The 26,895-nt window shown below is 38.3% G+C and overlaps 1 protein-coding gene across 1 annotated transcript in view; it reads right to left on the minus strand.

Moving 5' to 3' along the window:
* Nucleotides 1–26,895, minus strand: part of LOC130911236 (hepatocyte nuclear factor 1-beta-A-like) — a 73,210-nt gene that overhangs the window by 14,585 nt on the left and 31,730 nt on the right. Inside the window, exons 5-8 of the mRNA XM_057829069.1 lie at nt 13,008–13,156; nt 3,234–3,360; nt 2,984–3,166; nt 2,792–2,910 (exon numbers count right to left, since the gene is read on the minus strand). Of these exons, the coding sequence (XP_057685052.1) occupies nt 2,792–2,910; nt 2,984–3,166; nt 3,234–3,360; nt 13,008–13,156 (578 nt within the window). The remainder of the gene's footprint in view (nt 1–2,791; nt 2,911–2,983; nt 3,167–3,233; nt 3,361–13,007; nt 13,157–26,895) is intronic.

The raw sequence follows: 26,895 nt of genomic DNA on the forward strand, positions 1-26,895 counted from the left end.
TAACCAGTGACTTAAAGAATTAATTAGGTCTAATGCTACCAAACCAACGAACACAGCACTTATTTTTATGATTATGCACACTCGGCAAGAACAGTACATTATTTTCAGATAATTAAACCCACCGGGGCGTCACGACAAGATGTAAACAAGTGAGAGTTTCAGAGGATACTCGCCATGCTAAAGCTAATGCTAAAACGGATGCTACGCTAACACTACAAGTTACAGTGTATCACAAAAGTGAGTACACCACTCGCATTTCTGCAGATATTTAAGTAAATCTTTTCATGGAACAACACTGACAAAATGACACTTTCACACAATGAAAAGTAGTCTGTGTGCAGCTTATATAATATAGTTCATTTGTTTTCTCTCAAAATAACTCAAAATATAGCCATTAATATCTAAACCCCTTGCAACAAAAGTGAATACACCCCTTAGAAACTACGTACATCCCTAAATGTCCAAATTGAGTACTGCTTGTTATTTTCCTTCCAAAGTGTCATGTGACTTGTTACATGAGTGCTGTCAGCATTGCTGCAGAGATTGAAGACGTGGGGGGGTCAGGCTGTTAGTGCTCAGACCATACATCAAATTGGTGTGCATGGCTGTCACCCCAGGAGGAATCCTCTTCTGAAGACGGTCCACAAGAAAGCCCGCCCGTCTCATCAGACCATAGGACATGGTTCCAGTAATCCATGTGCTATGTTGACATGTCCTCAGCAAACTGTTTGCGGGCTTTCTTGTGTACCGTCTTCAGAAGAGACTTCCTCCTGTGAATTTAACTGAGTTTCATTTCATATTCCGACATGAAAATCAACAGCAAAAGGCAAAATTATTTGTAGTAAATCTAAAATCTGGAAGGAATTTGAACAAGAATTAACTTAGGGGCAGTTTATATGGCGACTCTGCTACACAAAGACGCAATGACTGAGTAGCGGACTCGCCTCGCGTGCATATGGTGTCGGCAAAGACGGAAGGGGAAAACAAAAAATTCATAAACCTGCCTCCAAAGTGGAAGAAGCCGATTGCGGGGGATTGAGGGAGCTTCCTCGGCATGCATATCAAGGGCTCCTGCGGCGCGAGACCGCGCCGTTAACGTCAGCACTCGTACATGTCACATTGGGCGTGCGCAGCGGTGCTACTAAACATTAAAAACAGCAAATATGGTGGAATGTCAGCTTTAATTTACTGTTTTAATAATATTTTTGTATAAATATGTTGAATGTTTCAATTTTTGTGCCTTTTTGAACAAAAGAAAAATGACATTGCTTCGAGTGGGCGGGCATATTTTTTTCCGGGCTGAGGGAGCTTGGTGGGGTCAAAGTGCGTCATTCTCTGTTGCCCTGTAAATCTGCACTGCCCCCTAGGGCCTGGCATGAATACTACATCATTTTCATGCGGAATTGCGACATTGTTGAAATGGAGATGCAAATGCAAATGCAGATTTGAAATTTTTCGTATTCGTGGAGAGTCACCATGTAAATGTAGATGCTAGCTTGCTAAGTTTTTAATTCGTTAAAAAAATGGCTTTATTATGAAATTCCGAACGATTCGGTGAATAAACCCGTGAAACTCGTGTGGTTCCGTACCTTTAACAATGTTAAGAACTAAAGATGTCCCGATCGATCGGGTCCGATCACGTCATTTTCAAAGTATCGGAATCGGCCAAAAAATACCGGACATGACTTAAAAAAATTTTTTTTTTTTTTTTAATTAAATCGTTTTCTAATTGTATTTAACGTTACAAACAAAATGTCTTACACTCATCCAGAGTCTTTAGTTTTGGCTTAAAGTAGGGCTATGAAATTAATCGCGTTAACAGCGGTAATTAATTTTTAAAAAATTAATCACGTTAAAATACTCACGCATTGTCGTGTTCAATCTATAATGGCACAGTTTTACCTACATATAGAGCTAAAAGGCATCGTAAAATGAGTAGAGTGAATTTTGGCAGTTTTTGGAGCCTTTTTTTAATTGGCTAAAGCCTTACAATCCCTCTTCTCAACAATTAGAAATATCGTGGGAAGCAATGTGGAGAAGCAACGAAGTAGTTGATCTTTTTCTTAACACCCTATGTTACTTCCCAACGCAGAGAAGATATATCAATTGGTGCCACTACGCACAGTCATGGTTGCACTTCCCATCATGAATTTGGGCAGAACAGTTAAATGGCTACAGTATCATTTACTGAAAGCTCAACAAATACACTAGATGGCAATATTTAGTCACAATATACAAAGTCACATTTATCCTTTAAGAATTACAAGTCTTTCTATCTGTGGATCCCTCTAACAGAAAGAATGTTAATAATGTAAATGCCATCTTGAGGATTTATTGTCATAATAAACAAATACAGTATTTATGTACTGTATGTTGAATGTATATATTCGTCCGAGTTTTATTCATTTTTTTTCTTAATGCATTGCTAAAATGTATATGATCGGGAAAAATTATCGGGAATGATTAGAATTGAATCGGGAGCAAAAAAAAAAAAGCAATCAGATCGGGAAATATCGGGATCGGCAGATACTCAAACTAAAACGATCGGGATCGGATCGGGAGGAAAAAAAACATGATCGGAACAACCCTATTAAGAACCACTGAGCTAGATCTATTCTATTTATTTTCATAAGATATTGCGCAACTCCACACTCTAGTGGCAGAGTTATAGCAAGCGAGGCAACCAACCCTGTTCTATCCTACATTAGAGGTTAGCGACGTGCTCACGAGGTGAACAAAGTGACAGGAAGTGAACAGTAGGCACAGGAAGTGGAGAGTTTTTGAAACTGACCGTCTTGCTGGCCGACATGGAACCGAGCGTCCCGATTCCGTTGGCGTCCGTCACCACCATGGCCGACGGGAAACGCGACGGATGCGAGTATTGCGGAGGCTCCTGCTTGTGAGGATAAACTGCGGGGAGACAAAAAGTTGGATTGTAGATTCTGGAACAAGAAAAATCACTTTGGGGCGTTTTGTTACTGACTGTGCGAGTGTGTAACGGCAGCCATGAAGGGCTGCTGGCTCATGTGAGCAGGCGACTGTTGCACCAGACTCTGCTGGTGAGGACTGTGAAGCTGCTGCGAGAACTGGACTGGCTGCAGCGCCGCTAGGCTGCCCGCCACACTGTTGATCACCGGCACTGACTGAGATTGCGACGTGTTCAAACCTGAAGGCCAAAGAGAAAGTGTGAAAGTAGTGCTTGGAAATAGAGTTAAGGCTTCGAAAGGTCTTACTTTGTGCGATGGCCATGACCCCAGAAAGCGGCATGATGAGGTTTTGCGTCTGCTGGTGGCTGTGATGTGAACTGTGGATGTTGGTCAGCGTGCTGACTGGAGGAAGGCCGCCTCCCGAACCTGAAATCTGAAAGCACACATGAATGGTCAATTTCACCAAAAGATCAAAGGAAAAGTTGCTACGCTAGCAAAAGTACCTAAAACAGTCCACAAGGTAACAAGAAAATGCTATTTCAGGTCACATCCATACGCAGAAATTAAAGGGCGGGCCAGATGGGGTTATAGCCCCCCCACCCGGTGGCCAAAAATGTCATTGCATGTAATTGACTTTCCAATATATGAATCTTAGAATTAAAACTTTGCCGTTAAAATCTTATATTAGTAAAATCTTAGTCCATAAAAGTTTTACAGCAATAAATCAACAAAAATGAATCAAATGAAAAAAAAAAAAACAGTTTTAAAATGGGTCAAAATTATTTTCAAACATAACATCTGACTAGCACCTTAGTGACCTGAGGACAGAAGAGGCAAAATGGATATACGTAATTTTTTCAAACCTTAACTTTCAAAAGCGACAACAACTACTGAACGAGAACCAAGGATTGAAGCTGTGGGCCATGAAAAGCCGGAGAGCACCGCCAAAATCGTCAATTGTACAACAGAGTCACCACTAGACGTACCATATTCAATGGATGACGACCTTAGCCAAAAGCATAACTGTCCCAAGCAGCCTGATTTAGAATTCCCTTCAAAAATGATAGGAAACAAAAAAACGCTCATTTTCAATGTATTACTATAAATGTTCCTGGCTGGAATATTCAGTCAAAAAGGATGCAGCTTCTACTTCTACACTTGGCAAGACAGAAAAACACACACACACAGCTGGGATGCCAGTGTGTACGAGCATGGGCTAAGCTACTACATAAGTATATACCTTGCTAAGTTAATTTTATTGCTGACCCTGCGTTTCGGGGTCATCAACATTTTTGCCCCTCCCTGCCACAAAAGTCAAACTCCGCCGATGGTCACTTCCTGTAGACTTTTTGTCACTTCGTATTCTTTTTCGGGCATTTTCGGGTCACTTCCTTCTTAACTCATTGGCTGCCATTGAGGACACTAGACGTCCAATCCATTTTGACTTTGAGGGGGGAATGAACAAATGTTCATGGCACTGGGGGGCAGTTTACATGGCGACTCTGCGACACAAAGACGCAATGACTGAGTTGCGGACTCGCCTCGCGTGCATATGGTGTCGGCGAAGACGCAAAATTCTGAATCCTGCCTCGAAAGTGGAAGAATTCGATTGCGGGGGAATAAGGGGGGCTTGCTTCGCATGCATATCAAAGGCTACTGCCGCGCCGGACCCGCGACGATAACGTCAGCACTCGTACACGTCACATTGGGCGTGTGCAGCGGTGCTATTTAACATTAAAAACTGCAAATGGCGGAACGCCGGCTTTAATTTACTGTTTTAATAATATTTTTACATTTAAGTATGTTGAATGTTTCCATTTTTGTGCCTTTTGGAGCAAAAGGAAAATGCCACTGCTTCGAATGGGCGGGCATGTTTTCTTCCGGGCTGAGGAGCCCCGTGGGGTCAAAATGCATCATTCGCTGTCACCTTGTAAATCTGCACTGCCCCCTAGGGCCTGGCATGAATACTACATCGTTTTCATGCGGAATTGCGACATTGTTCGAATGGAAACGAAACCATGTAGATGCACATTTGAAATTTTTCGTCTTCTCGGAGAGTCACCATGTTACGCAGCCCCTAAGGTGACATGGAAGAAGAAAAAAGAAAACAGAGAGGAAAATAAAAAAGTTGACGTTAAAAAAAAAAAAATAGTGCCCCTAAAGGGACATGAAAGATTTTTTTCTGTCAAAGCAAAAAAAAAAAAATGCCCCGGAAAAAAAAAGACCCGGAAGTAAAAAAGAAAAGTTGAGGTTGAAGCAAATGATTTTTTATTTTTATTTTTTTTTTTACGTCGAAGCAAAAAAAAACAAAAAAAAACACAACTTTGAAAAAAAAAGTTAACATCAAAGCAAAAAAAAAAAAAAAATGTTGGAAGATAGTTGTGCCTCCAGGTCAGTTTGAGTTTTGGAAAGCGAATGAAGTCAACAAGGACCGCCAAATCACAGAATGTTTTCCGACGAAAATGTCCGGTTGAGTTTAAAACTCACTTCAAATGTCTTCTGCTTATTTGGAAACCGTGCTTAATATCAAGAATTGATCTTATGTCATCATATTTTAGGCCTATTCCAAAGTAAAACTCAATTAACTTGTGGTAAATGGTGTTATACTTATATAGTGCTTTTCCACGGGTGATCCCGCCCCATTGTTGCCATTGTTTACCTGCAAAACGCACGTATAAAATAGTGGAATTATGTGTTTTTTCATTTTTTTTTTTCAGGGCAATTATTATTTTTTTTCCCTTTCGTGTTTTTTTTTTTTTCCCGGGCATTTTTTTTTTTTTTTTTTGCTTCAACCTCAACTTTTCTTTTTTACTTCCGGGTCTTTTCTTTTTTTCTTTCCGGGGCATTTTTTTTTTTTTTTTTTTGCTTCAACCTCAACTTTTCTTTTTTACTTCCGGGTCTTTTCTTTTTTTCTTTCCGGGGCATTTTTTTTTTTTTTTTTTTTTGCTCAGATCTTTTTTTTTTAAATTTCGTGTTTTTTTTTGTGTTTTTTTTTGCTTTGACAGAAAAAAATCTTTCGTGTCCCATTAGGGGCACAATTTTTTTTTTTTTGTCAACGTCAACTTTTTTTTTTCTTCTTCCATGTCACCTTAGGGGCTCCATACCATGTAAACGGCCCCTGGAAGATGAGCATTCGCAGTCAGTCATTTGATGTTTATCGTCTTCAATGGTTGGCAATTTTAGACCACTTCTTTACTAATTTTTGAGTACTTACAGGTCATTTCCTGAAGTTTTTGGGTTACTTAAATAAATTAGCCATGTTTGAGCTTGGTCTTTTTGTATAGTAAGCCTGTTCATGGCTACAAGTAGGCTCTAGATATAACAGCTTACCTTTTCTGTTGTAAAGAAACAACCTTAGTAAGGGGGAAGTGTAAATAAATCAATAGAATTAAGATTTGTTATTATTGAAAACATTAAAAGTGTTCGATGGCTGTCACTGAGTAGCATTTGCGATCGCTACACAAAAATATTAATATAAATGACCCCCAAGAACGGTCAGAGACGTAAGACAAACAGAGGATATAATACATAAGAAAGACAGGGCATATCGTGGTAAAAGGATAGCTTGCTGAAACAGGAGAATATCATTGTCAGTGGCGTAAGGCAATGCACACAAGAAAAAGGCGTCGATAAAAAAGCTACCACTGGATAAAGTCGTCTCTTTTCCCCATCTTTTTCAGCCCTCGACACTCAAGCCGACTCTTTAACTGAACATTTGCATGTTCTTCCACATCTTTACCAGTGAATTTGGCACCAGGGACATCATTTTCGGACAGAATTGGTAGGTTTAGCTCAGTAAACACCTTGTTCGTACACTATTTATATGCATCTAGCATGAGGGACAAATGCGAGCTTGACACCCCCCCCCCCCCCAGCAACAGTTGCTAACGTCATGAATAGTAAGGAGCAAAAGTGACGTGTTGTGGTACGCTATTGAAAATGAATGGGGCCGTTAGAAATAAATGGGGATGTTTTTGTCAAATTTGAGTCGTTTTTTGGCAAAAACTGTAAACTTTTGTGTGCCTTGATTTCCGGATTTTTAAAAAATGTGTATAATGTATATTATGTGAAATGGATTTTTTAAAAATGTAGGATGAGAGTATATTTTGAAATTTGAAAATTTCAATGTTTTTGCCGTTGAAAACGAATGAGGCTTTTTTTTGTCGAAAAACCTGTTTTTGCTACAGCCGTAAATTGGCAAAATCCAAAGAAATACCATTTCATGTGAATTTTAGGGACATTTCGAAGTTGGAATGGTGAAAATCAGTCAAAGTGTGTGAGCTGTGCCGAAAAAGTGGACAGGGGAAAAAAATATATGTAGGGAGCTTTGTTTTGCAAAACATTTAAAGCCAAATCTAAAATAATAATAATATTTTTAATTTTTTTATATGACCAAAAACATTCATTTATCCTATAAAGAGTCAACGGTCTTAAGTGTCAACTCTTTACCAACTTTCCACTGTAGTTACCATTTTCCCTGAGAGAGTTAATGCTAATTAGAAAATGTCCTGGAAGAAAAATGCTAAAGTATGTAAAAGGTAAAACAAAACAAAAAACAACCAAAAAAAATGTGGCATTCAGATGTCAGTGGAGGTTAAGTGCAGGTATCCTTAATGTTGTCTCCACTGAATGTACATGTTGACTTCTGTTGACTGTTCAAATTCTTTCATAGAAGGGTGTGTATTTATGTAGGTACCACACACTCATGTAATCAAACACTGATAAGGAACAAAAGGTGGTTTGAAAAAAAAGTCAAGCTAAAAATATCTGCCTTTTTTTGGTCCTCCAGCATATTTTTCCCCCTCTTTCAAGCTCAGAAAGGAGATGAACAATTTAGATGCTAACTGCCTAAAAAAACAGCCCTAATATGGAATATATTGAAGCTAAGTTGCTAAAAATCCAGGTGGTTAAGATGACCAATTTAATTGAGCTTTACTTCAAATTTTGGACTCAACCACACAGATATTTGTGCATTGCTTGCACATCGTCACCATTAAATTGTCTCGGGACGCACTAAAAACAAGCTGGTGCACACCAAATTGTTTCTGGTGCGCACCAGATTGTTTATTTTATTTCTGTCTATGTCCCTTTAGGGTCTCTTTAAAAAAAAAACTGTAAATATGTTCTGTTTAGTATCACTCCCAGTTATTATCTTTACAATTAATCAATATGAAATCACTCCTAACTCTCCCATTCTAATTAAATTGGATGTCCGCCACCGACAATGGCAGCCAACGAGTTCATATGTCCTTTTAGTGTAGTTGCTGCGCCTTCCAGCCATTGTTGTTTTCATCAACAATGACAGTAAAGAAAATATACCGTCGAGGAACAATACTTCTCATGACGATGACGTGACGAGCTAAAAATGTGTCTGGGAAGACGAAAACACAACGAGATGAGCAGTGTGGTGAATCTTAAAAATAAATAAATAAATAAATAAGTACCGTATTAGCCCAAATATAAGACGGCCCTGATTATAAGCCGACCCCCTCTTTTTCAAGACTTAAGTTTGAAAAAAGACTTTACAGTACATCTGAAACAAATAATTATAACAATATTTTTGAGAGAAAAAGCATGTTATTTTGCCTCATTCAAATCTTAATATCTGAACATTTAAATATTAGGGCTGTCAAAATTATCGCGTTATAGGGCGTTAATTAGTTTTTCAAATTAATCACGTTAAAATATTTGACGCAATTAACGCACTCCCCCAGCTCAGACAGATTTAAATGACAGTACAGTCAACTGCTTGTTAATTGTGTTTTATGGAGTTTTGCCGCCCTCAGCTGGCGCTTGGATGCGATTGATTTTATAGGCTTCAGCACCCATGAGCAATGTGTAAGTAATTACTGACATCAACAATGGCGGGCTACTAGTTTATTTTTTGATTGAAAATTTTACAAATTTTATTAAAACTAAAACATTAAGAGGGGTTTTTATTGGGAATAGGGAGATGAGTGCCAGTTTTCTTCTGACGAGACGAGAACAAGATGAAAATGCGCCATAGTTTGCGTCATATGTTCACAATGTGTAATATTTTCTTATTGTACGTGTTTTCAGCCTACTTCGTAGCAGTGTTTGGTTGTGTCACTCATGTGACATGCCCCTCCTCCCCGCTCCACACACACTCACCGGTGTCCTCTCCAGGCTACAGGCTTGCTTGTTTTGAAATGAACGGTAATATCTTATTCTATCTATAATATATATACTAGGGTTGTTCCGATCATGTTTTTTTGCTCCCGATCCGATCCCGATCATTTTAGTTTGAGTATCTGCCGATCCCGATATTTCCCGATCCGATTGCTTTTTGTTTGCTCCTGATTCAATTCCAATCATTTCCAATAATTTTTCCCGATCATATACATTTTGGCAATGCATTAAGAAAAAAATGAATAAAACTCGGACAAATATATACATTCAACATACAGTACATGAGTACTGTATTTGTTTATTATGACAATAAATTAGAGCTGAAACGAATACTCGAGCAACTCGAGTAACTCGAGTTTAAAAACTGATCCGAGTAATTTTATTCACCTCGAGTAATCGTTTATTTTGACAGCTCTAAGCATCACGTTTTGCTCGGACTACTTTTAATGCGGGACAACGCGCTGATGTCACGTGCGTAGAGGAAGAAGCAAAAAAAAAAAAAAAACTTACTGCAGCCAACAACCGCTACAAACGATGCCGACGTTGCTAAATACTAGCCCATACGTACGTTAGTTGCAGCTAGCGTCTGATGAGTCTCATAGAGATCACATGTATGTTGAACTAGATGAACATGACAGACTAGGCCGCGTCTGGGCAGCGTTAGCAAACAGCCGCCATCTTAAAGCAGTAGAGCGCTAAGCGCTAATAAAGAGCGCTAAGCGCTAATATATAAGATTAACGTTACTGTCACTACTAGCTCATCTTACGTTAGCCCTGCGGAGGACTAGGTTTCAATTAATTAAGACCACTTTCGATGCGTGGCTAACGTGTCTTACATACAGGCTTTAACATAACATAGCGTTGTGGAGTGATGGGGGTGTCAAATAAAAACTCAATAATGCTAACTATCGATTTTAGCTCAGTAGTCATTGCTGGATAAAACACCAAGTAGCACTAGTCCCTAATGTGCTCCAATACAGCCTGTATCATACATTTATTTTGAACAGTGCAAAAACTCAAAATCCTATCAGGACTTACAGTTTAGACTAACTTAAAACTTAACTAGAACTTAAAAATGGCTTGACACAAATAGAAATTCAATTGAAAAACGTGGGAAAAAATCCTAACTTTTAAGTGATGTGTGTTATCAAGCATAAAGGCATGTTTAGGCGTATATATATATATATATATATATATATATATATATATATTTTTTTTTTTTTTTTTTTTTTTTAAATAAGATCTAAAGGTTTTTTGAGTGAAAGCAGTGAATTAGTCATTTTTTTTAAATTCTAGTTACATCTGAGATGCAATTGTTGGCTGTTTTCAACAATATACATCAAAAATAAAGACATTGATTGACTGAAAATGATAAAATGTCTTGTTTTCTCATGTATATCTATAATTGCGCTTCACCTAAAAATATATTTGTTTTATCCGATTACTCGATTAATCGATAGAATTTTCAGTCGATTACTCGATTACTAAAATATTCGATAGCTGCAGCCCTACAATAAATCCTCAAGATGGCATTTACATTGTTAACATTCTTTCTGTGAGAGGGATCCACGGATAGAAAGACTTGTGACTTTGTATATTGTGACTAAATATTGCCATCTAGTGTATTTGTTGAGCTTTCAGTAAATGATACTGTAGCCATGTCCCAATGCATGATGGGAAGTGGAACCATGACTGCGTAGTGCTACCAACTGATATATCTTCTCTGCGTTAGGAAATAAAATAAGGTGTTAAGAAAAAGATCAGTTGCTACCTTGCTTCCCCACATTGCTTCCCATGATATTCCTAATCATAGGGAGAGGGATTGTAAGGCTTTAGCCAATTAAAATAAGCCTCCAAAGGCTGCCAAAATTCACTCTACTCATTTTACGCTGCCTTTTATCTCTCGATATAGGTAAAACGGCGCGATTACAGATTGAGCGCGACAATGCGTGAGTGGGTCGTGCATCGCATGCATTAATTGCGTTACATATTTTAACGTGATACATTTTTAAAAAACTTATTACCGCCGTTATCGGGATAAATTTGATGACCCTACCTTAAGCCTAAACTAAAGACTGGATGAGTGTAACATTATGTCTGTAACGTTTAATACAATTAGAAAACGATTTCATTAAAAAATATATACCGTAAAATCCGGACTATTGAGCGCCCCTGATTACAAGCCTCACCCAGTACATTTTTAAAGAAAAAAGCATTTTGTACACACATAAGCCTCTCCTGCCTATAAGCCGCATGTGCCCACATAATAAACTGAAATAATTATAAAGGAATACACAGTTTTAATACCATACTTTAACGAATCGGGTTATGATATAGCGCGTGACATACAGGTAAGGGAGGTGCAGAAGAGCAAGAGACGTGCTGTTGTTGCGGGTGTGTCTGTGTGTGCGCGTCGGCTGCTAGAGGCAGCAGTCGTGTGTTGTTCGACGAGTTTCCAAAATAAAGAATTGCAACCTAACTTAGCGGGTTACTCTTTGTCATCGTTACAATACCTTAAATTTTTTTTCCAAACAGCGCCAGCAGCACGGCACTTAGCTGACTCCTCAAGCTCACTCATAAGCGTGTGTCGTCCTCTTCGTCACGCAGCAGACCGGCTTTTGGAAACCCGTTGGTGATGGTGGATTTTTTTCATGCTGCTCCACGCTGTCAGACTTTTGCAAAAGTTGCTCTTCGCATACGGCCACTTTTGTAAAAGTTCTGACGCCGCTGGCCATCCAAGCCTTCAATTCAACTCGGCACGTCATATCCATTCCTTCTAGCATTTTCCATCATGCAGGTATGCTAATTTTACTAATGCACAACGATGAGGGTCTGCTACTTTTATTCGTGCACAAAGCACAAAATTAAGATACGGGTAAGAGTGCAAACTAGCGTCTTCCTCGACACATATATTGCACGTGTCTTATGCTTACATTTTATGCTCTAGCGCTCCTGGCGGTCGTTAGAAAAATTGATAAATTGGCTGCATCATTGGATACGCCGCAGGATTCAAAATGAGGGAAAAAAGTAGCGGCTTGTAATCCGGAAATTACGGTACATATTAAAAAAAGGCAAGGCCGATATTTTTTTGCCGATTCTGATACTTTGAAAATGACGTGATCGGACCTGATCGATCGGGGGATGCCGATCGATCGGGACATCTCTAATATATACTATAATTATTTCTTATCTTTGCAAGCGAGAATGTCCAATATTGCTTTAGCCTTTAACGGTCTGTGATGAGTGATCATCACACGCTAAAACTCGTAGTGTTAGCATAGCATTCACATTCGCGTCAGCATTAACTTAAACTTTAGCGTGGCGAGCGTCCTCTTAAACTCTCGGACAACTATTCGAAGTTCGCGGCGTCCAGGAGGGTATAATCAATTGAAAATAATGTACTTCTTTCCTCCAAAGTGTTTAATTTCATCACAAAGTTGGCATTGTCCTTGGAGAAGCTACAATGTGTGTTTGTCCGTCAATGTCCATTCGGAATCGTTGGACACCCTGATTTATTTATTCATTTTTCGATGAAAAATTTTGAATTTCATAGACAAAAACAGTTTGTGTATTCGTCAACTAAAACTAGACTATTTCCTGCTGAGTTTTCATCAATGAAAACTAGATGAAGACAAACATATTTTGAAATGACTAAAACATGATTACGACAATCAAGTTTTTTTCGTGTAAAATATAAGACTGAGACTGCCAAAAACAACACTGCTTCTAACACTATTTCTTTGTCACAAAGCAAATATTGAAGCAGTGGAGAAACTTTGAGAAAAAAAAAACATAAACGGACACGTCATCTATCCACCGACACGGCGTTAAAATCGATGAGGACAGACTGTTTCTTTGTCCGGCAAGGGAGCGACACGGTGCTAAAATGCGGGGACGCCCTTATCTAATCTGAGGGTCGAGCTCACTCACCATTTTGGCGTCGGGTGACAGCAGGCTATGACTGGGGTCCAGGCCCCCCGGAGACACCTGCTGAAGAACCGACTGGCCGCCGGTCATGCCGCTGTGGTGGCTTATGCCGGTGGACGACGTCACCTCGCCCGGGCCTTGACTGTATCGCACTGAAATATGCAACAAATCAAAGATGAGCACACATATTTATTGAAAAACAACAATTACTATATACCGAATGGAAAACTAAACAACAACATTGACTGACAGTGGACTGTTTGCCAATTCCGAGCGTCCCGCTGTGATATCAAAAGTCAACATTACCCAATTACAAGCAATGTCAAACACATTCTTATCCACACACAGACAATGTTTGCGCTCCAGATGTCCCTCTTCCTCTTCGTCCGTGACCCGTGCGTGACAGTAGGAACGCCCTACTTACCTTCCGACATAATACACACACCACAAAAGCAGTGGATGACCATGTACCATTGCCACTGGCAGCAATAGACGTCCAATCTCTTTGAAGAGGAAGTTTGGCAGTCAATTCGTTCATTTGCTGCCAAGCCTCCACTTCAAATGAAAGTGAACGTATTTTTAGAGCATATACTGTAATATAATATATATATATATTAATACAGCATCCTGACGCTCTACACCGGACATGTCCAAAGTCCGGCCCGGGGGCCAAATGCGGCCCGTGGTCAAATTTCATCCGGCCCCCAACCTTTGTCCTAAAATCAATAACGTCTGGCCCGCACACAGACTTCATAAGTTGGTCAGCAGTACTGCTACCAGCATATGAAGTAGCTTACACACTAAATGCTACTCATCATTTATCCACTAAAAGGCAGCAGCACTCTAAGCAACATTACTCCCAATTTTCTAAAATGATGACAATCAACAACAAAAAAAAGAAAGTTGACTGTGACGGCCGACGCTTCAAGGATAGGTGGAAATTGGACTATTTCTTCACTAAAATACGCAACAACTGTGTCCGCCTCATCTGCAAAGAGACAGTCACTGTTTTTAAAGAGTTCAATGTGAGGCGATATTACCAAACAAGACACGCTGACATGTACGACAAGATTACAGGGAAGATATGTTGTGAGAAATTGAAGCAACTTGAAGCTAGTTTATTTCACAGTAGCATTTCACAAGAGCCCGAGAGTCGAAAGAGAAGCTAGTTGTGAGATAGTTGGAATTATTAATTAAATAATTAAATAATAATAAAAAAGCAAATGTGACGCACAGAATGGCTTGCTAAAATTTGCTTAAATATATTGTTCTTAGGGCTGTCAAACGATTAAAATTTTTTAATCGAGTTAATCACAGCTTAAAAATTAATTAATCGTAATTAATCGCAATTCAAACCATCTATAAAATATGCCATATTTTTCTATAAATTATTGTTGGAATGGAAAGACAAGACGGATATATACATTCAACATACTGTACATAAGTACTGTATTTGTTTATTATAACAATAAATCAACAAGATGGTATTAACATTATTAACATTCTGTTAAAGCGATCCATGGATAGAAAGACTTGTACTTCTTAAAAGATAAGTGTTAGTACAAGTCATAGAAATTTTATATTAAAACCCCTCTTAATGTTTTCGTTTTAATAACGTTTGTAAAATTTTCAATCAAAAAATAAACTAGTTGCTTGCCATTGTTGATGTCAATAATAATTATGGTGCTGAAGCCTGAAAGTGCTGAAACCCATAAAATCAGTCGCACCCAAGCGCCAGCAGAGGACGGAAAAACACCAAAAAACACAAGTAACAAGTGAAAATGACACTTTGCTGTCATTTGAATCTGTTTGAGCGGGGCATGTGCGTTAAATGCGTCAAATATTTTAACGTGATTCATTTTAAGAAAATAATTAACGCCCATTAACACGATGATTTTGACAGCCCTAATTGTTCTACGTAAAAAACGACAGCCAAGGTCGGCCCCCCAAATTTTTACGACAGCAAATCTGGCCCCCTTTGCAAAAAGTTTGGACACCCCTGCTCCACACAAAGCGGAAAGAGGGAGGCCGAGGACTAGTGAGCATCAGAGCCACTATCCAGGAGGAAACTACATCCCTCCAAGAGTACATCATGAAATTGGTTCCCAGTGATGACCTGCTCGGTGAATGCCTCAGGCAACAGAAGCTCAGTAAGGAGGAGGACCCTGAGGCGATATCATGGAAGGACAAGCCCCTGCATGGTGTGTACCACCGACAAATGGAGGAGGTAGCTGACATGGGGAAAACATACCAGTGTCTGGGAAAGGCCGGACTGAAGGACAGCACGGAGGCACTGATCATGGCAGCACAAGAACAGGCCCTAAACACAAGATCAATAGAGGCCGGGGTCTATCGCACCAGACAGGACCCCAGGTGCAGGCTATGCAAAGAGGTGCCTGAGATAGTCCAGCACATCACAGCAGGGTGTAAAATACTGGCAGGCAAGGCATACATGGAATGGCATAACCAGGTAGCAGGCGTACAGGAACATCTGTGCCGAGTACGGACAGGAGACCCGGAGTCAAGGTGGGCGACACCTCCAAAGGTGGTTGAGAACAACCGAGCCAAGATCCTGTGGGACTTCCAGATCCAGACAGACAAACTGGTGATGGCCAACCAGCCTGACATAGTGGTGGTGGATAAACATCAGAAGAAAGCAGTAGAGATAGTTGTAGCAATCCCGAGCGATAGCAACATCAGGAAAAAAGAAGACAGAAAGCTGGAGAAATATCAAGGGTTGAGGGAAGAGTTGGGGAAAATATGGGGAGTGAAGGCAAGAGTGGCCAGTAGTGATCGGGACACTGGGGGCAGTAACCCCCAAGCTGGGTGCATGGCTCCAACAGATACCAGGGACAACGACCGACATCGCCGTTCAGAAGAGCGCAATCCTAGGGACAGCGAAGATCCTACGCAGAACCTCTGGTAGAGGACCTGAGCTTGAGAGGAGAGACCATACCGGCGATTTTTAAAAATATATATATATACACATTAGAGCTGTCAAAATTATCGCGTTAACGGGCGGTAATTAATCTTTTTAAATTAATCACGTTAAAATATTTGACGCAATTAACGCACATGCCCCGCTCAGACAGATTAAAATGATAGTACAGTTAAATGCCCACATGTTAATTGTGTTTTATGGAGTTTTGCTGCCCTCTGCTGGCGCTTGGGTGCGACTGATTTTATAGGCTTCAGCACCCATGAGCATTGTGTAAGTAATTATTGACATCAACAATGGCGGGCAACTAGTTTATTTTTTGAGTGTTTTAACAAATTTTATTAAAACGAAAACATTAAGAGGGGTTTTAATATAAAATTTCAATAACTTGTACTAACATTTATCTTTTAAGAAGTACAAGTCTTTCTATCCATGGATCGCTTTAACAGAATTTTAATAATGTTAATGCTATCTTGTTGATTTATTGTTATAATAAACAAATACAGTACTTATGTGCCGTATGTTGAATGTATATTTCCATATTGTGTCTTATCTTTCCATTCCAACAATAATTTACAGAAAAATATGGCATATTTTATAGATCGTTTGAATTGCGATTAATTGCAATTAATTACGATTAATTCATTTTTAAGCTGTAATTAACTCGATAAAAATTTTTAATCGTTTGACAGCCCTAATACACACACACACACACACATATATATATATATATATATATATATATATATATATATATATATATATATAGTTGTAAAGCAATAAAACTTAAACAAAAATGAATAAAATGAACAAAAAAAAACATTTTTATAATGGGTCAAAATTATTTTTCGAGCACCTTAGACAGTCATTTGTTTTGCATATAATTATAAAACAAAAAAGTAATTTTTAAAATGATTTTTTCATTTGATTGAAAATATTTTTTTTTGGATTGAATTTTCCTTTGATTGAAAATATTTTTTTTTGATTGAAGCAACTTTTTTGGAGATTGAATGATTTAGAGACAAATGTCCTAATCATAATATGGCTGAAACACAAAAATGATTGCTTCAATTGCTTAAAAAAATTAAGTGTTCAAATGCATATTTTTCAATCTCAAATATTTTTTCGCATTCCAAAGCTTTTTTCTATGACTGAAAATTTTCTTTTTTTATTGAAGTAATTTTTAATTTTGAAAATCTATATTTTTTTAAAGCAACTTATTTTTTGATTGAATAATAAAGAGAAAAATGTCCTGGCCAAAATGTGACCCAAACAGAAATCAACAATACTTCAATCAAAAATTTGCTTCAATCAAAAAAAAAAAAATAAAAATAAATAAATAAATAATAATCAGAAAAAATAGCTTTCACATGCATTTTTTTTTTTAGTTTTTTTGAGTTTCAATTTTATTTTTGCATTCAAACACTTTTTTTTTTTTTTTTATTTAACCGACTTTGTTTTGGTTGAAAATATACATTTTTATTGAAGCAACTTTTTTTTTTTAATGGAGCAACTTTTTGATTGAATAATAAAGACACAAATGTCGTAGCCAAAATGTGGCCCAAACGCAAAACAACCATTACTTCAATAAAAAAAATAAAATAAAAAAAAAAGACTTCAATACCCCAAAAAATTCAACAGCTTTCAAATGCATTTTTTTGAGTTTCAAATTTATTTTTTGCATTCAAACACATTTTTTTGATTGAATAATGAAGACACAAATCTACCTCCATATGGCTCCGCCCAGGGGATACAATTTTTGACTGGGGTAACTACATTGGCATGACACCGGCGGTGTTACCAAATTTAATGGATGACGATCTTGGCGAAAAGTATTGCCTAAGCAGCCTGATTTAGAATTCCCCTCAAGAATGATGACAAACAAAGAAACGCTCATTGTCAACTTATTATTATAAATATTCTTGTAAGTCAATTTCATTGCTGACACTGCGTTTTGGGGTCATCAACATGTTGTGCCCCCCATCCCCCAAAAGTCAAACTCCACCTCTGTCATTATCGGTTTTGGGCCAATATTTATATGGCAGTGCTATTATGTCCACTTCTTGCCTGCCTGTGTTTCTGTTGTTTTTTGCCCTCTACTAGTGCTCAGGTGTAAATACTTTTCATAAATTCCAGCACTTTCTACTGAAATTTTGCATTTAGATGTTTTTTTTTTTTTTTAATTATTTTAATTGATTAAAAGAATTTAAACAAAAACTTTTCATTTTTACATTTTTATTTATTTGCTTCAATTGGGAAAAAGGGGGGGCAGTAAAGAGAATCCCAGTAAATTACAATTAATCGACAACTAATTGATGATCAAATAAATCGAAAATTATCTAAATAACAAAAAATAAATAAATGGAAAAAAAAACAAAGGTAAAGACAAACAATTTTCTCTGTTCATTTTTTTTTAAATTGCATTTATTTAAAATACTTTTTTTTCAAGGTGTATTAGTGTATTTTCTTATTTCTATTTTTTAAATGGTTTATATTTCAAATTTTTTTACTTGAAAAATAAAGAAAAACCGTAAATAAACTCCAATTTCTGTCGTTCTCAAGTAGTAATCCATCAAAATCCGATCGCTGCCAGTCAAAATGGTTTTATGGTTTTGACGTGCACGGCCGTCAATGGCAGGGAGTAACTTAGCTAATATTGTGCTGACAGGTGCACCTTGCGTGTCCTGATACGATATTTGCCCAAGTGTCTGCTAATTGTGTTGACTGAGCTTAATTAAGTCATCCATCTTGTTTTGGGGGAGTTCACAGTGAGGTGTGAATCTCCACAAACACATTCACTTCACTTCATTTACTCACAACATAGCAACCAAACACTGTAGACAGATTTCATCTTTGTTTTTTATATAAAGAGAACTTCATTATTCTCACAGCAACTAAATAGCTAGAAAAGTGTATTATTTCATTCAAATAAATCACAAGTAAAAACATGACTGCTTCGTAGCGCTACTTGTAGTCATGTACAGTATATTCAAATGAACATCTGCTGTGGTATGTTTGCATCCCTACTCCCCATGCCTAGTTTGTCATATGGACACACACGCACACATCCACAGAAAAAAGCTCGTAGACACCAATATAACCTAAAACTTGATTTGAACATGATTAATAATTGTATTTTATTAATATTAATCATTAATTTTTATTGTACATGTTTCCAGTGTTCATATCTGTAGAAACTCCGCGATTTAAGCATTTGTTTACACGAATTTTCAACTTAAAAAGCTCTTTATTTTGCGACGGCCGCCAAGTTGGATTACACAATCATGTAACTTTTGCTTCAAATATTTACGTAAAATGAACGATAACTGCCCGTTTTCGTTTTTAACCAAGAGTCTAGACTGTTTTATGTTCATATCTGTAGAAATTCCGCAATTTAAGCATTTATTTACAAGAATTTTTAACTTAAAAAGCTCTTTGTTTCGTGACAGCCGCCATGTTGGATTACACAATACCATAACTTTAGCTTGAAATAGTTACGTATAATGAACGATAACTGCCAGTTATTGTTTTTAACCTAGAATCTAGACTGTTTTACGTTCATATCTATGGAAATTCCGCGATTTAAGCATTTATTTACAAGAATTTTCAACTTAAAAAGCTTTTTGTTTTGTGACGGCCGCCACGTTGGATTACACAATACCGTAACTTCGGCTTGAAATATTTACGCAAAATGAACGATAACTGCCCGTTTTTGTTTTTAACCTAGAATCTAGACAGTTTTACGTTCATATCTATAGAAATTCCGCGATTTAAGCATTTATTTACAAGAATTTTCAATTTAAAAAGCTCCTTGTTTTGTGACGGCTGCCACGTTGCATTACACAATAACGTAACTCCGGCTTGAAATATTTACGTAAAATGAACAATAACTCCCCGTTTTTTGCTCTTAACCAAGAATCTAGACTGTTTGACGTTTATATTTATAGAAATTCAGCGATTTGAGCATTTATTTACAAGAATTTTCAACTTAAAAAGCTCTTTGTTTTGTGACGGCCGCCACGTTGGATTAAACATTACCGTAACTTCGGCTTGAAATATTTATGTAAAATGAACAATAACTACCAGTTTTTTGCTTTTAACCAAGAATCTAGACTGTTTTACGTTCATATCGATAGAAATTCCGCAATTTCAGCATTTATTTACAAGAATTTTCTACTTAAAAAGCTCTTTGTTTTGTGACGGCCGTCAAATTGGATTACACAATACTGTAACTTCGGCTTGAAATACTTAAGTAAAATGAACAATAACTGCCCGTTTTTTGGGTTTTTTTTTTTTTGCTTTTAACCAAGAATCTAGAATGTTTTACGTTCATATCCGCGATTTAAGCATTTATTTACAAGAATTGTCAACTTAAAAAGCTCTGCTTTGTGACGGCCGTCATGTTGGATTTTGTATCTCTACACAATAGCGGAATTTAACCTAAATAAGTTACCATTGTCGATAGAAAAATGCTAATTTTGCTTTTGTTAAGTAAAATTAAGATGATTCTGCATGCTTTCCACAAGTATTACGTTTCTGATGTGAAAATTGAGTGATTTATTAGCTGTTGAAAACTTGCACAAAATAAAATTTTTAAAAAACCTAAGTCACTATTTCGGGCAAAAACTTACCATATTTTTCAGACTATAAGTCGCAGTTTTTTTATAGTTTGGCTGGGGGTGCGACTTGTACTCTGGAGCGACTTATGTGTGAAATTATTAACACATTATTATACCATTTCACATGTTATTTTGGTGTTTTGGAGTGACACTGACGGTTTGGTAAACTTGTTAGAGTATTCTTTATGCCATAGTTGTCTGAATAACTCTTAATAGCTGTGTTACGTTAACATACCGGCCATGTTCGCATTTCGTTGTTTATGCATCATGTAACATTATCATAATGTACACTTACTCAGCGTGTTGTTCTCTATTGTATTTTTATTGTGAATTGCCTTTCTATGTGTTGGATTTTATCAAGTAAATTTCCTCCAAAAATGCGACTTGTACTCCGGTGTGACTTATATATGTTTTTTTCCTCTTCGTTGGGCATTTTATGGCTGGTGCGATTTATACTCAGGTGCGACTTATAGTCCGAAAAATACGGTATATGATATGTTAAATATTGCTATTGATCCTGAAAATATAGGTGATTGTCTCTGCATTTGGTGATTTTTGTGCATAAAATAAAAAATAAAATTGGAGAATTTTATTGCCATTTTAAGTTTTGTTATACTAGTATAAAAAAAAATAAAAAATCTGGATTTTATTAGGGACTGACTTTGAATTTTTTTTATGTTGCTGCTCATGGAGACTCGTATATGCCTAAAGGAGGTGCTTGTTTTGGTTTTGGGTCGCTAGCGGCTTTGGTTTTGAAAATATTTGAATTTTGAGTTTTTGAAAATAGGCCCCCTACAGATCGGCTCCGAGCCCCATGTCCCGTCAACTGATAGTGAAGTCTATGGACAGCCTTATAAAAGGTAAAGAGTCAATACTGCATAAATAAAAATAAAAATTTAACTCATTTTCTCAAAATCCAAATGAGTTAGTGCCACGCAATAGCCTTCTGTTTGCAGTTGGGAGGGGCGGAATTAGTGGCTCACATCCGAGGGGGGACCACCTCAGGTTGGCTGGAGGGTAGTGCCATATTTAGAAAAGAGATGGCCCGCGTCAGACTCCAGCTCAGACCAAATCTGTCCCTCAAGTTGCCGCCCAGCAGTTGGAGTTATGACCAAGCAGCAACAAAGCGGTCCAGATAACTGCCCTTTTATGAGCGCCCTTCCATTGTATGCCGAGCGGGGGTCAGTGGTCCGATGGAGTGCTTTATTGTCCCGCCGTCGTGTTTACAAGGCCCGGCCGAGGGTTGCGGGGGTCTCCAGTATGTCCGCCCAGACAATATGAAGTTGAACAAAATGGAAGACGGACGCTCCGGGACAATAAATCACAGTTAAACAACTGGTTTGTCTCTTGATTTGACATTTTGAAGCCAAATAGTCCTCATGTTGTGTTGTCTTTGCCTCACTGTGAAGTTCTTTAACATGCTGCTGTTGTTGGCTGATACTACGGCTGGTCATTAAGACATTGAAATTAAATCTCAGATCTTTAGCTTCATCCATCTGTTTCTGGTTCAAGTTTGGCAGTGATCGGACAAAATTTCTAAGGCTAGGTTCATACCGCAGGTCGTAATGCACAATTCCGATTTTTTTGTCATATCTGTTTTTTTGGTGTGCCCGTTCAGACTGCCTTCGTCCTTGACCTGCCTGCCGATTTTGGTGCCCGTTCAGACTGCCTTCGTCCTTGACCTGCCTGCCGATTTTGGTGCATTTTGAAGCATTCTAAGGGGGTCAAATTGAGCTCAAAAGGGCTGCGGAACAAAGAATAACAATAAAAATAATAATAAAACCCAGGAACCACAATAGGTTACCGAAAAAAAACATTGTCACTTGCATGTCCATACTGTAACTGTCAGTTATGGATGTGTTGCAAGTCAAATAAAATCAAATCAACTTTTATTTGTTTTGACCAAATCACAACAACAGTTATCTCAAGGAGAAAACAAAACATGTTTTAAAGACCAAATGTGAAGTAAGGTTGGCCAACCATGTTTTTGAATAATATCAAAGGCTAAACAATTATAAGCATATTTTCGTTATTCTTTTTAAAGCAATCCTTCCAGATTCTTTGTTTAACCCATAGCAACGCCCTTGACAACAAAAATGCTTTTCTTCGACAATCTTCGGAAATCTTCGGAAATTACGTCACACAGAGAACTGCGAGGGAAGTCCGCCATAGAACAGTACTGAGGCATTGCTTCTCGGTAAGATGCCACGGCGGTGTGTGGCGATGTATTGTTCTCAATCTAAAGAAAAGTTGTATGAGTGGCCAAAGGATAGCAGGGCACGTAAATGGACATCTTTCGTTCGCACGAAGTGAATGAATTTCACGCCATCAATGAGTAGTGTTCTCTGCTGCAAACACTTCGAAGATGCCTGCTTCCTTAACCGGTCTGCTTGTGATCAAGGATTTGCCAAAAAGTAAGTGTGATTTTTGGATAGATGACTGACTACTTTGTCAAAGCAGAGCTGCCAACTGTTGTGGAATAAACAGTAGAAGGTAGCGACGTTAGCCGAAAGGTAACTCGAGGCAAAACCCCGATCGCGTTGTGGAATGAACAGTAGACGCCAGCGACGTTAGCCGAAAGCTAACTCGTGGCAATTTTCCTACACTTATAAATTCGTCAAAACCTTCCTTTTATCCTAGGCAATAGTAGGTGGTTTATTTATGTGTTTCGGCGAACACTTCCTCCTTCGTCGGAGGGTCCGAAGGCGGAAGTGTTCGCAGAAACATGTCAGGTAAATAAAAGCTAACGTCGCTAGCTTCTACTGTTCATTCCACAACATGATCGGGGATTCGTCAAAATGTTTCTTTTATCCCAGGCAATTGTAGGTTCTTTATTTACCTGACATGTTTCAGCGAACACTTCTGCCTTTGTCAGAGGGTCCGAAGGCAGAGGTGTTCTCCGAAACATGTCAGGTAAATAAAAGCTAACGTCGCTAGCTTCTACTGTTCATTCCACAACATGATCGGGGATTTGTCAAAACTTTTCTTTTATCCCAGGCAATAGTAGGTGGTTTATTTACCTGACATGCTTCAAATCATAAAAATAATAACAGCCTATATCTTACCAATATTGTAATCTCAATGGGTCTTGTCTCCATTCCATGTCAGGTAGTCTGGGCACATTGTTTGCATCCTGATTGGCGTCTGGCTAATACATGTACACTCCAACATAAAATTCCAACCTCCTCCTCTTCCTCCAACTCTTCAAAAACTTGGATCTCCTCACTTGCGCTCGATCTATCGCTGTTTGAATCAATGTTTGAAGGGCTTTGTAGGGCGGCCGTATGGAGCGCTGCCATCGCTGTTCTCAGTGTGACGTATCACTTCCTGGTTCGTCCCCTTTCAGGCTCGAACTTCGGAAACGCGATTATTTTGTGAAATATACAACATATAAATTATTTTTCATGCTTTATTTGTTGGACAATGTTTAATTACTTTAATTGTGACCCTATTTGGCATTTTATGAAATTACTTCACATTTGGTCTTTAAGGTGCAGTAGCCCTACGCTGGATTTCGACCTACTTGAGCATTGTAGCTTTTTTTGCCCCCCCCCCCCCAGGTAAGACTAATGCCCATCCACACCTGGCATCCTGGTAATACCACTGCTCGAAAGCGTGGATTTTAACCTCTTTCCCAGTCTTTATTTGGCACCCGTTGACGACGGAAAACCGGAGATATGATCCTTTCAATTTCATAATAATAACCATGAAGGAACTACAGTATTCGCTATTCAAACTAGGAATTATTTTGTCCACTACATTTTTTCCTCTCACCGGCATTCAATGATTTTATTTTATTTTTTTTGTATTTCTTTGGCTTAATTTGGTTATGTAATGGGTTATTCTACAGTATCATTGTACCAACAGTGCAAATAGATAACTTGGTGCTGAGAAAAAAAATCTAATTTGTAAGCAGTTACTCATTACTTGAGTATTCTTTTCACCAAATGCGTTTTTTACTTGTACTTGAGTCCATTTTTTTGGATGACTACTTTTACTTTGACTTGAGTAATATTATTTTGAAGTTACGTTACTCTTACTTGAGTACAATTTTTGGCTACTCTACCCACCTCTGATGACTACCAAATTTCGTGTTGCAAAGTGAAACTAAATTTGGAGGCTGAATTCTCCAATGCCATTTGAGTCATCGAACTTTTCTGACGCAACCAATACCAAAAATGTCCATTTGTAGCAGTTTTGCACCACTTGTTTGTTAAATAGGAATGAAACAAAATCACCTAGATTTTTACATCTTTAAATGACCCTAGAAACAGATGAATGATCTGGTCCGACTGTACAGCAGAGCCTTTGGAATCAATGAATCTCCCAAAGGATTCTTCGATCCGACCCACCGGTGAACTCTCGTGTGTGACTGAAGGTCCAGCGAAGGAAAGAGGGTGTGTGGGTGTGTGAGTGGGTGTTGGGGGGGCAGATTAGCATCTCCCACCCTCTTCTAGAGCTCATCAGTCCTGTCTGGCCCAAAAAGAGCCAATACCCCAGTGGACAGCTCCTGCTGCTCCAAGTCTGTAACCAGCCACTGCAGCCCATAAAGGTAAAAAAAAAAAAAAAAAAAAAGGTGGGTGTAAAATGTGACCCCCACTCCTTGAGAGCCCAACAGAGATAAATGAACCTAGTTTGCAGTCAGTGCAGTCTTCTAATACAGCAGACAATAGGGACCCCCGCCGTGGAAGGGTATAGTCCAAGGAGCCCCTTATCAAAGGCCTGGGAGATGTAGTAGCAAAGGATTTTAATTGTCCATTAGGCATGCATAATACAGGCCGTGCCCCAGCAACGCAATGAGACACCCCACCGAGACATTATGGCCCGACACTGAAAAACAGCTGATGTCGTCGGCGGGACACCGGCGGGACGCCTTGTAAGTGGCCAGCTGAGAGCAAGGCTTGACACGGAGGTCAACGCCTGGTCAGGTGGGCCCACAACAAGGACCACAACAAGCTTGAGCTGAATGAGCGAAATGTTGAGAATATCTATTCACTGTCATTGCATTGAGAATATTTTAGAAATGACAGGGTGGACATTTTTTGGGGTAGCTTCAGAATTCGATATGGTGGACCTTGAATGAGCAACGCAACTTTTTATTGGAACCCTTTCATACACGAATCATTAGAGGTGGGAATCTTTGGGCACCTAACGATTCGATTACGATTACGATTCAGAGACTCCGATTCGATTAGAAATCGATTATTGATCCCCCACCCCCATTTTTGAATTTTTTAAAATGTTTTGTATATTTGTTCCAAAATTGTTCAAAAATCCTCTCAGGCTAAATAAACCAAATTACTATTTTAGTATCAAGTTACCGGTTAAAAACAGTAAATAAAATACTCAAGTCCCCATTCTGTATCAGCAGCTTTAAACTACATTCAATTAATTTAATGTTGTGAATCAACCGTTAAAGTTGTTAAAATTGTTAAAATTGCGCCCGTTATTCCATAATTTCCCTCATGTCTACTTTCGACATGTGAAAGTTTTAAAACTGTTTCATCACTTAAACATAGATTCAAGTCAAGATTTTGCCGATTTAGGGGTATTTTAGATAAAAAGTAATTAGGTTCTCTATAACAGAGCCTTCTAGAGAAGTCTACTGCTTTAAGATGGCACCTGTTTACTAGCACGGGAAAGTCTGTCATTTCACATCTAGTCTAGCTATATGTGATATCTACCATAGCCGTATGTTGCCGTATGTTTGTAGCAACTACCAACTGGGCGCTGTTTGTAGCGGCTGACGGCCGCAGTCAGGTATTATTGTGGGGTTTTTTACCTAGCGGCATTAGCTGCACATGATATTTACTCTCGGTCCGTTCCTCATTGCGTCCAGAAGACCGCGCTGACTGCATTTTCTTTCCGCTTTACCTGGTATAATTCAATAATCGGAATTTGGATGTTTGTGAATCGTTCTCGAATCTTCCACGGCCGAATCACGAATAATCTAAGAATCGGACATTTTGCACGCCTCTACGAATCATGATTTTTTTTTTTCTTTCTTAAATGTTTTTATTACATTCTTATTGGTCAGGTCTCTCAATTGAGGCCCATGGGACAATATTTTGCGGCCCCAATTTGACATCCAATCAAGGGCATAGGTTTGGTCTCGACATTGGTAGGGACGATATAACAGCATGACCTGCATGTACACTTTTTGCTGGGGACGGGACATTAATAAGACCATACAGATTGGGTGAACGGGGGTAAGGGATACATTTCTCACGAATATGAACCTAATTAATTGATAGGCTAAATGATCAATGCAAAATAAATCTTAATTGACTTGAACTAATAAATATGAAAGTTAGTATAAGTGATGCATCGTTCG

This window comes from Corythoichthys intestinalis, unplaced genomic scaffold, assembly GCF_030265065.1.
Source record: "Corythoichthys intestinalis isolate RoL2023-P3 unplaced genomic scaffold, ASM3026506v1 HiC_scaffold_23, whole genome shotgun sequence".
Taxonomy (NCBI): domain Eukaryota; kingdom Metazoa; phylum Chordata; class Actinopteri; order Syngnathiformes; family Syngnathidae; genus Corythoichthys; species Corythoichthys intestinalis.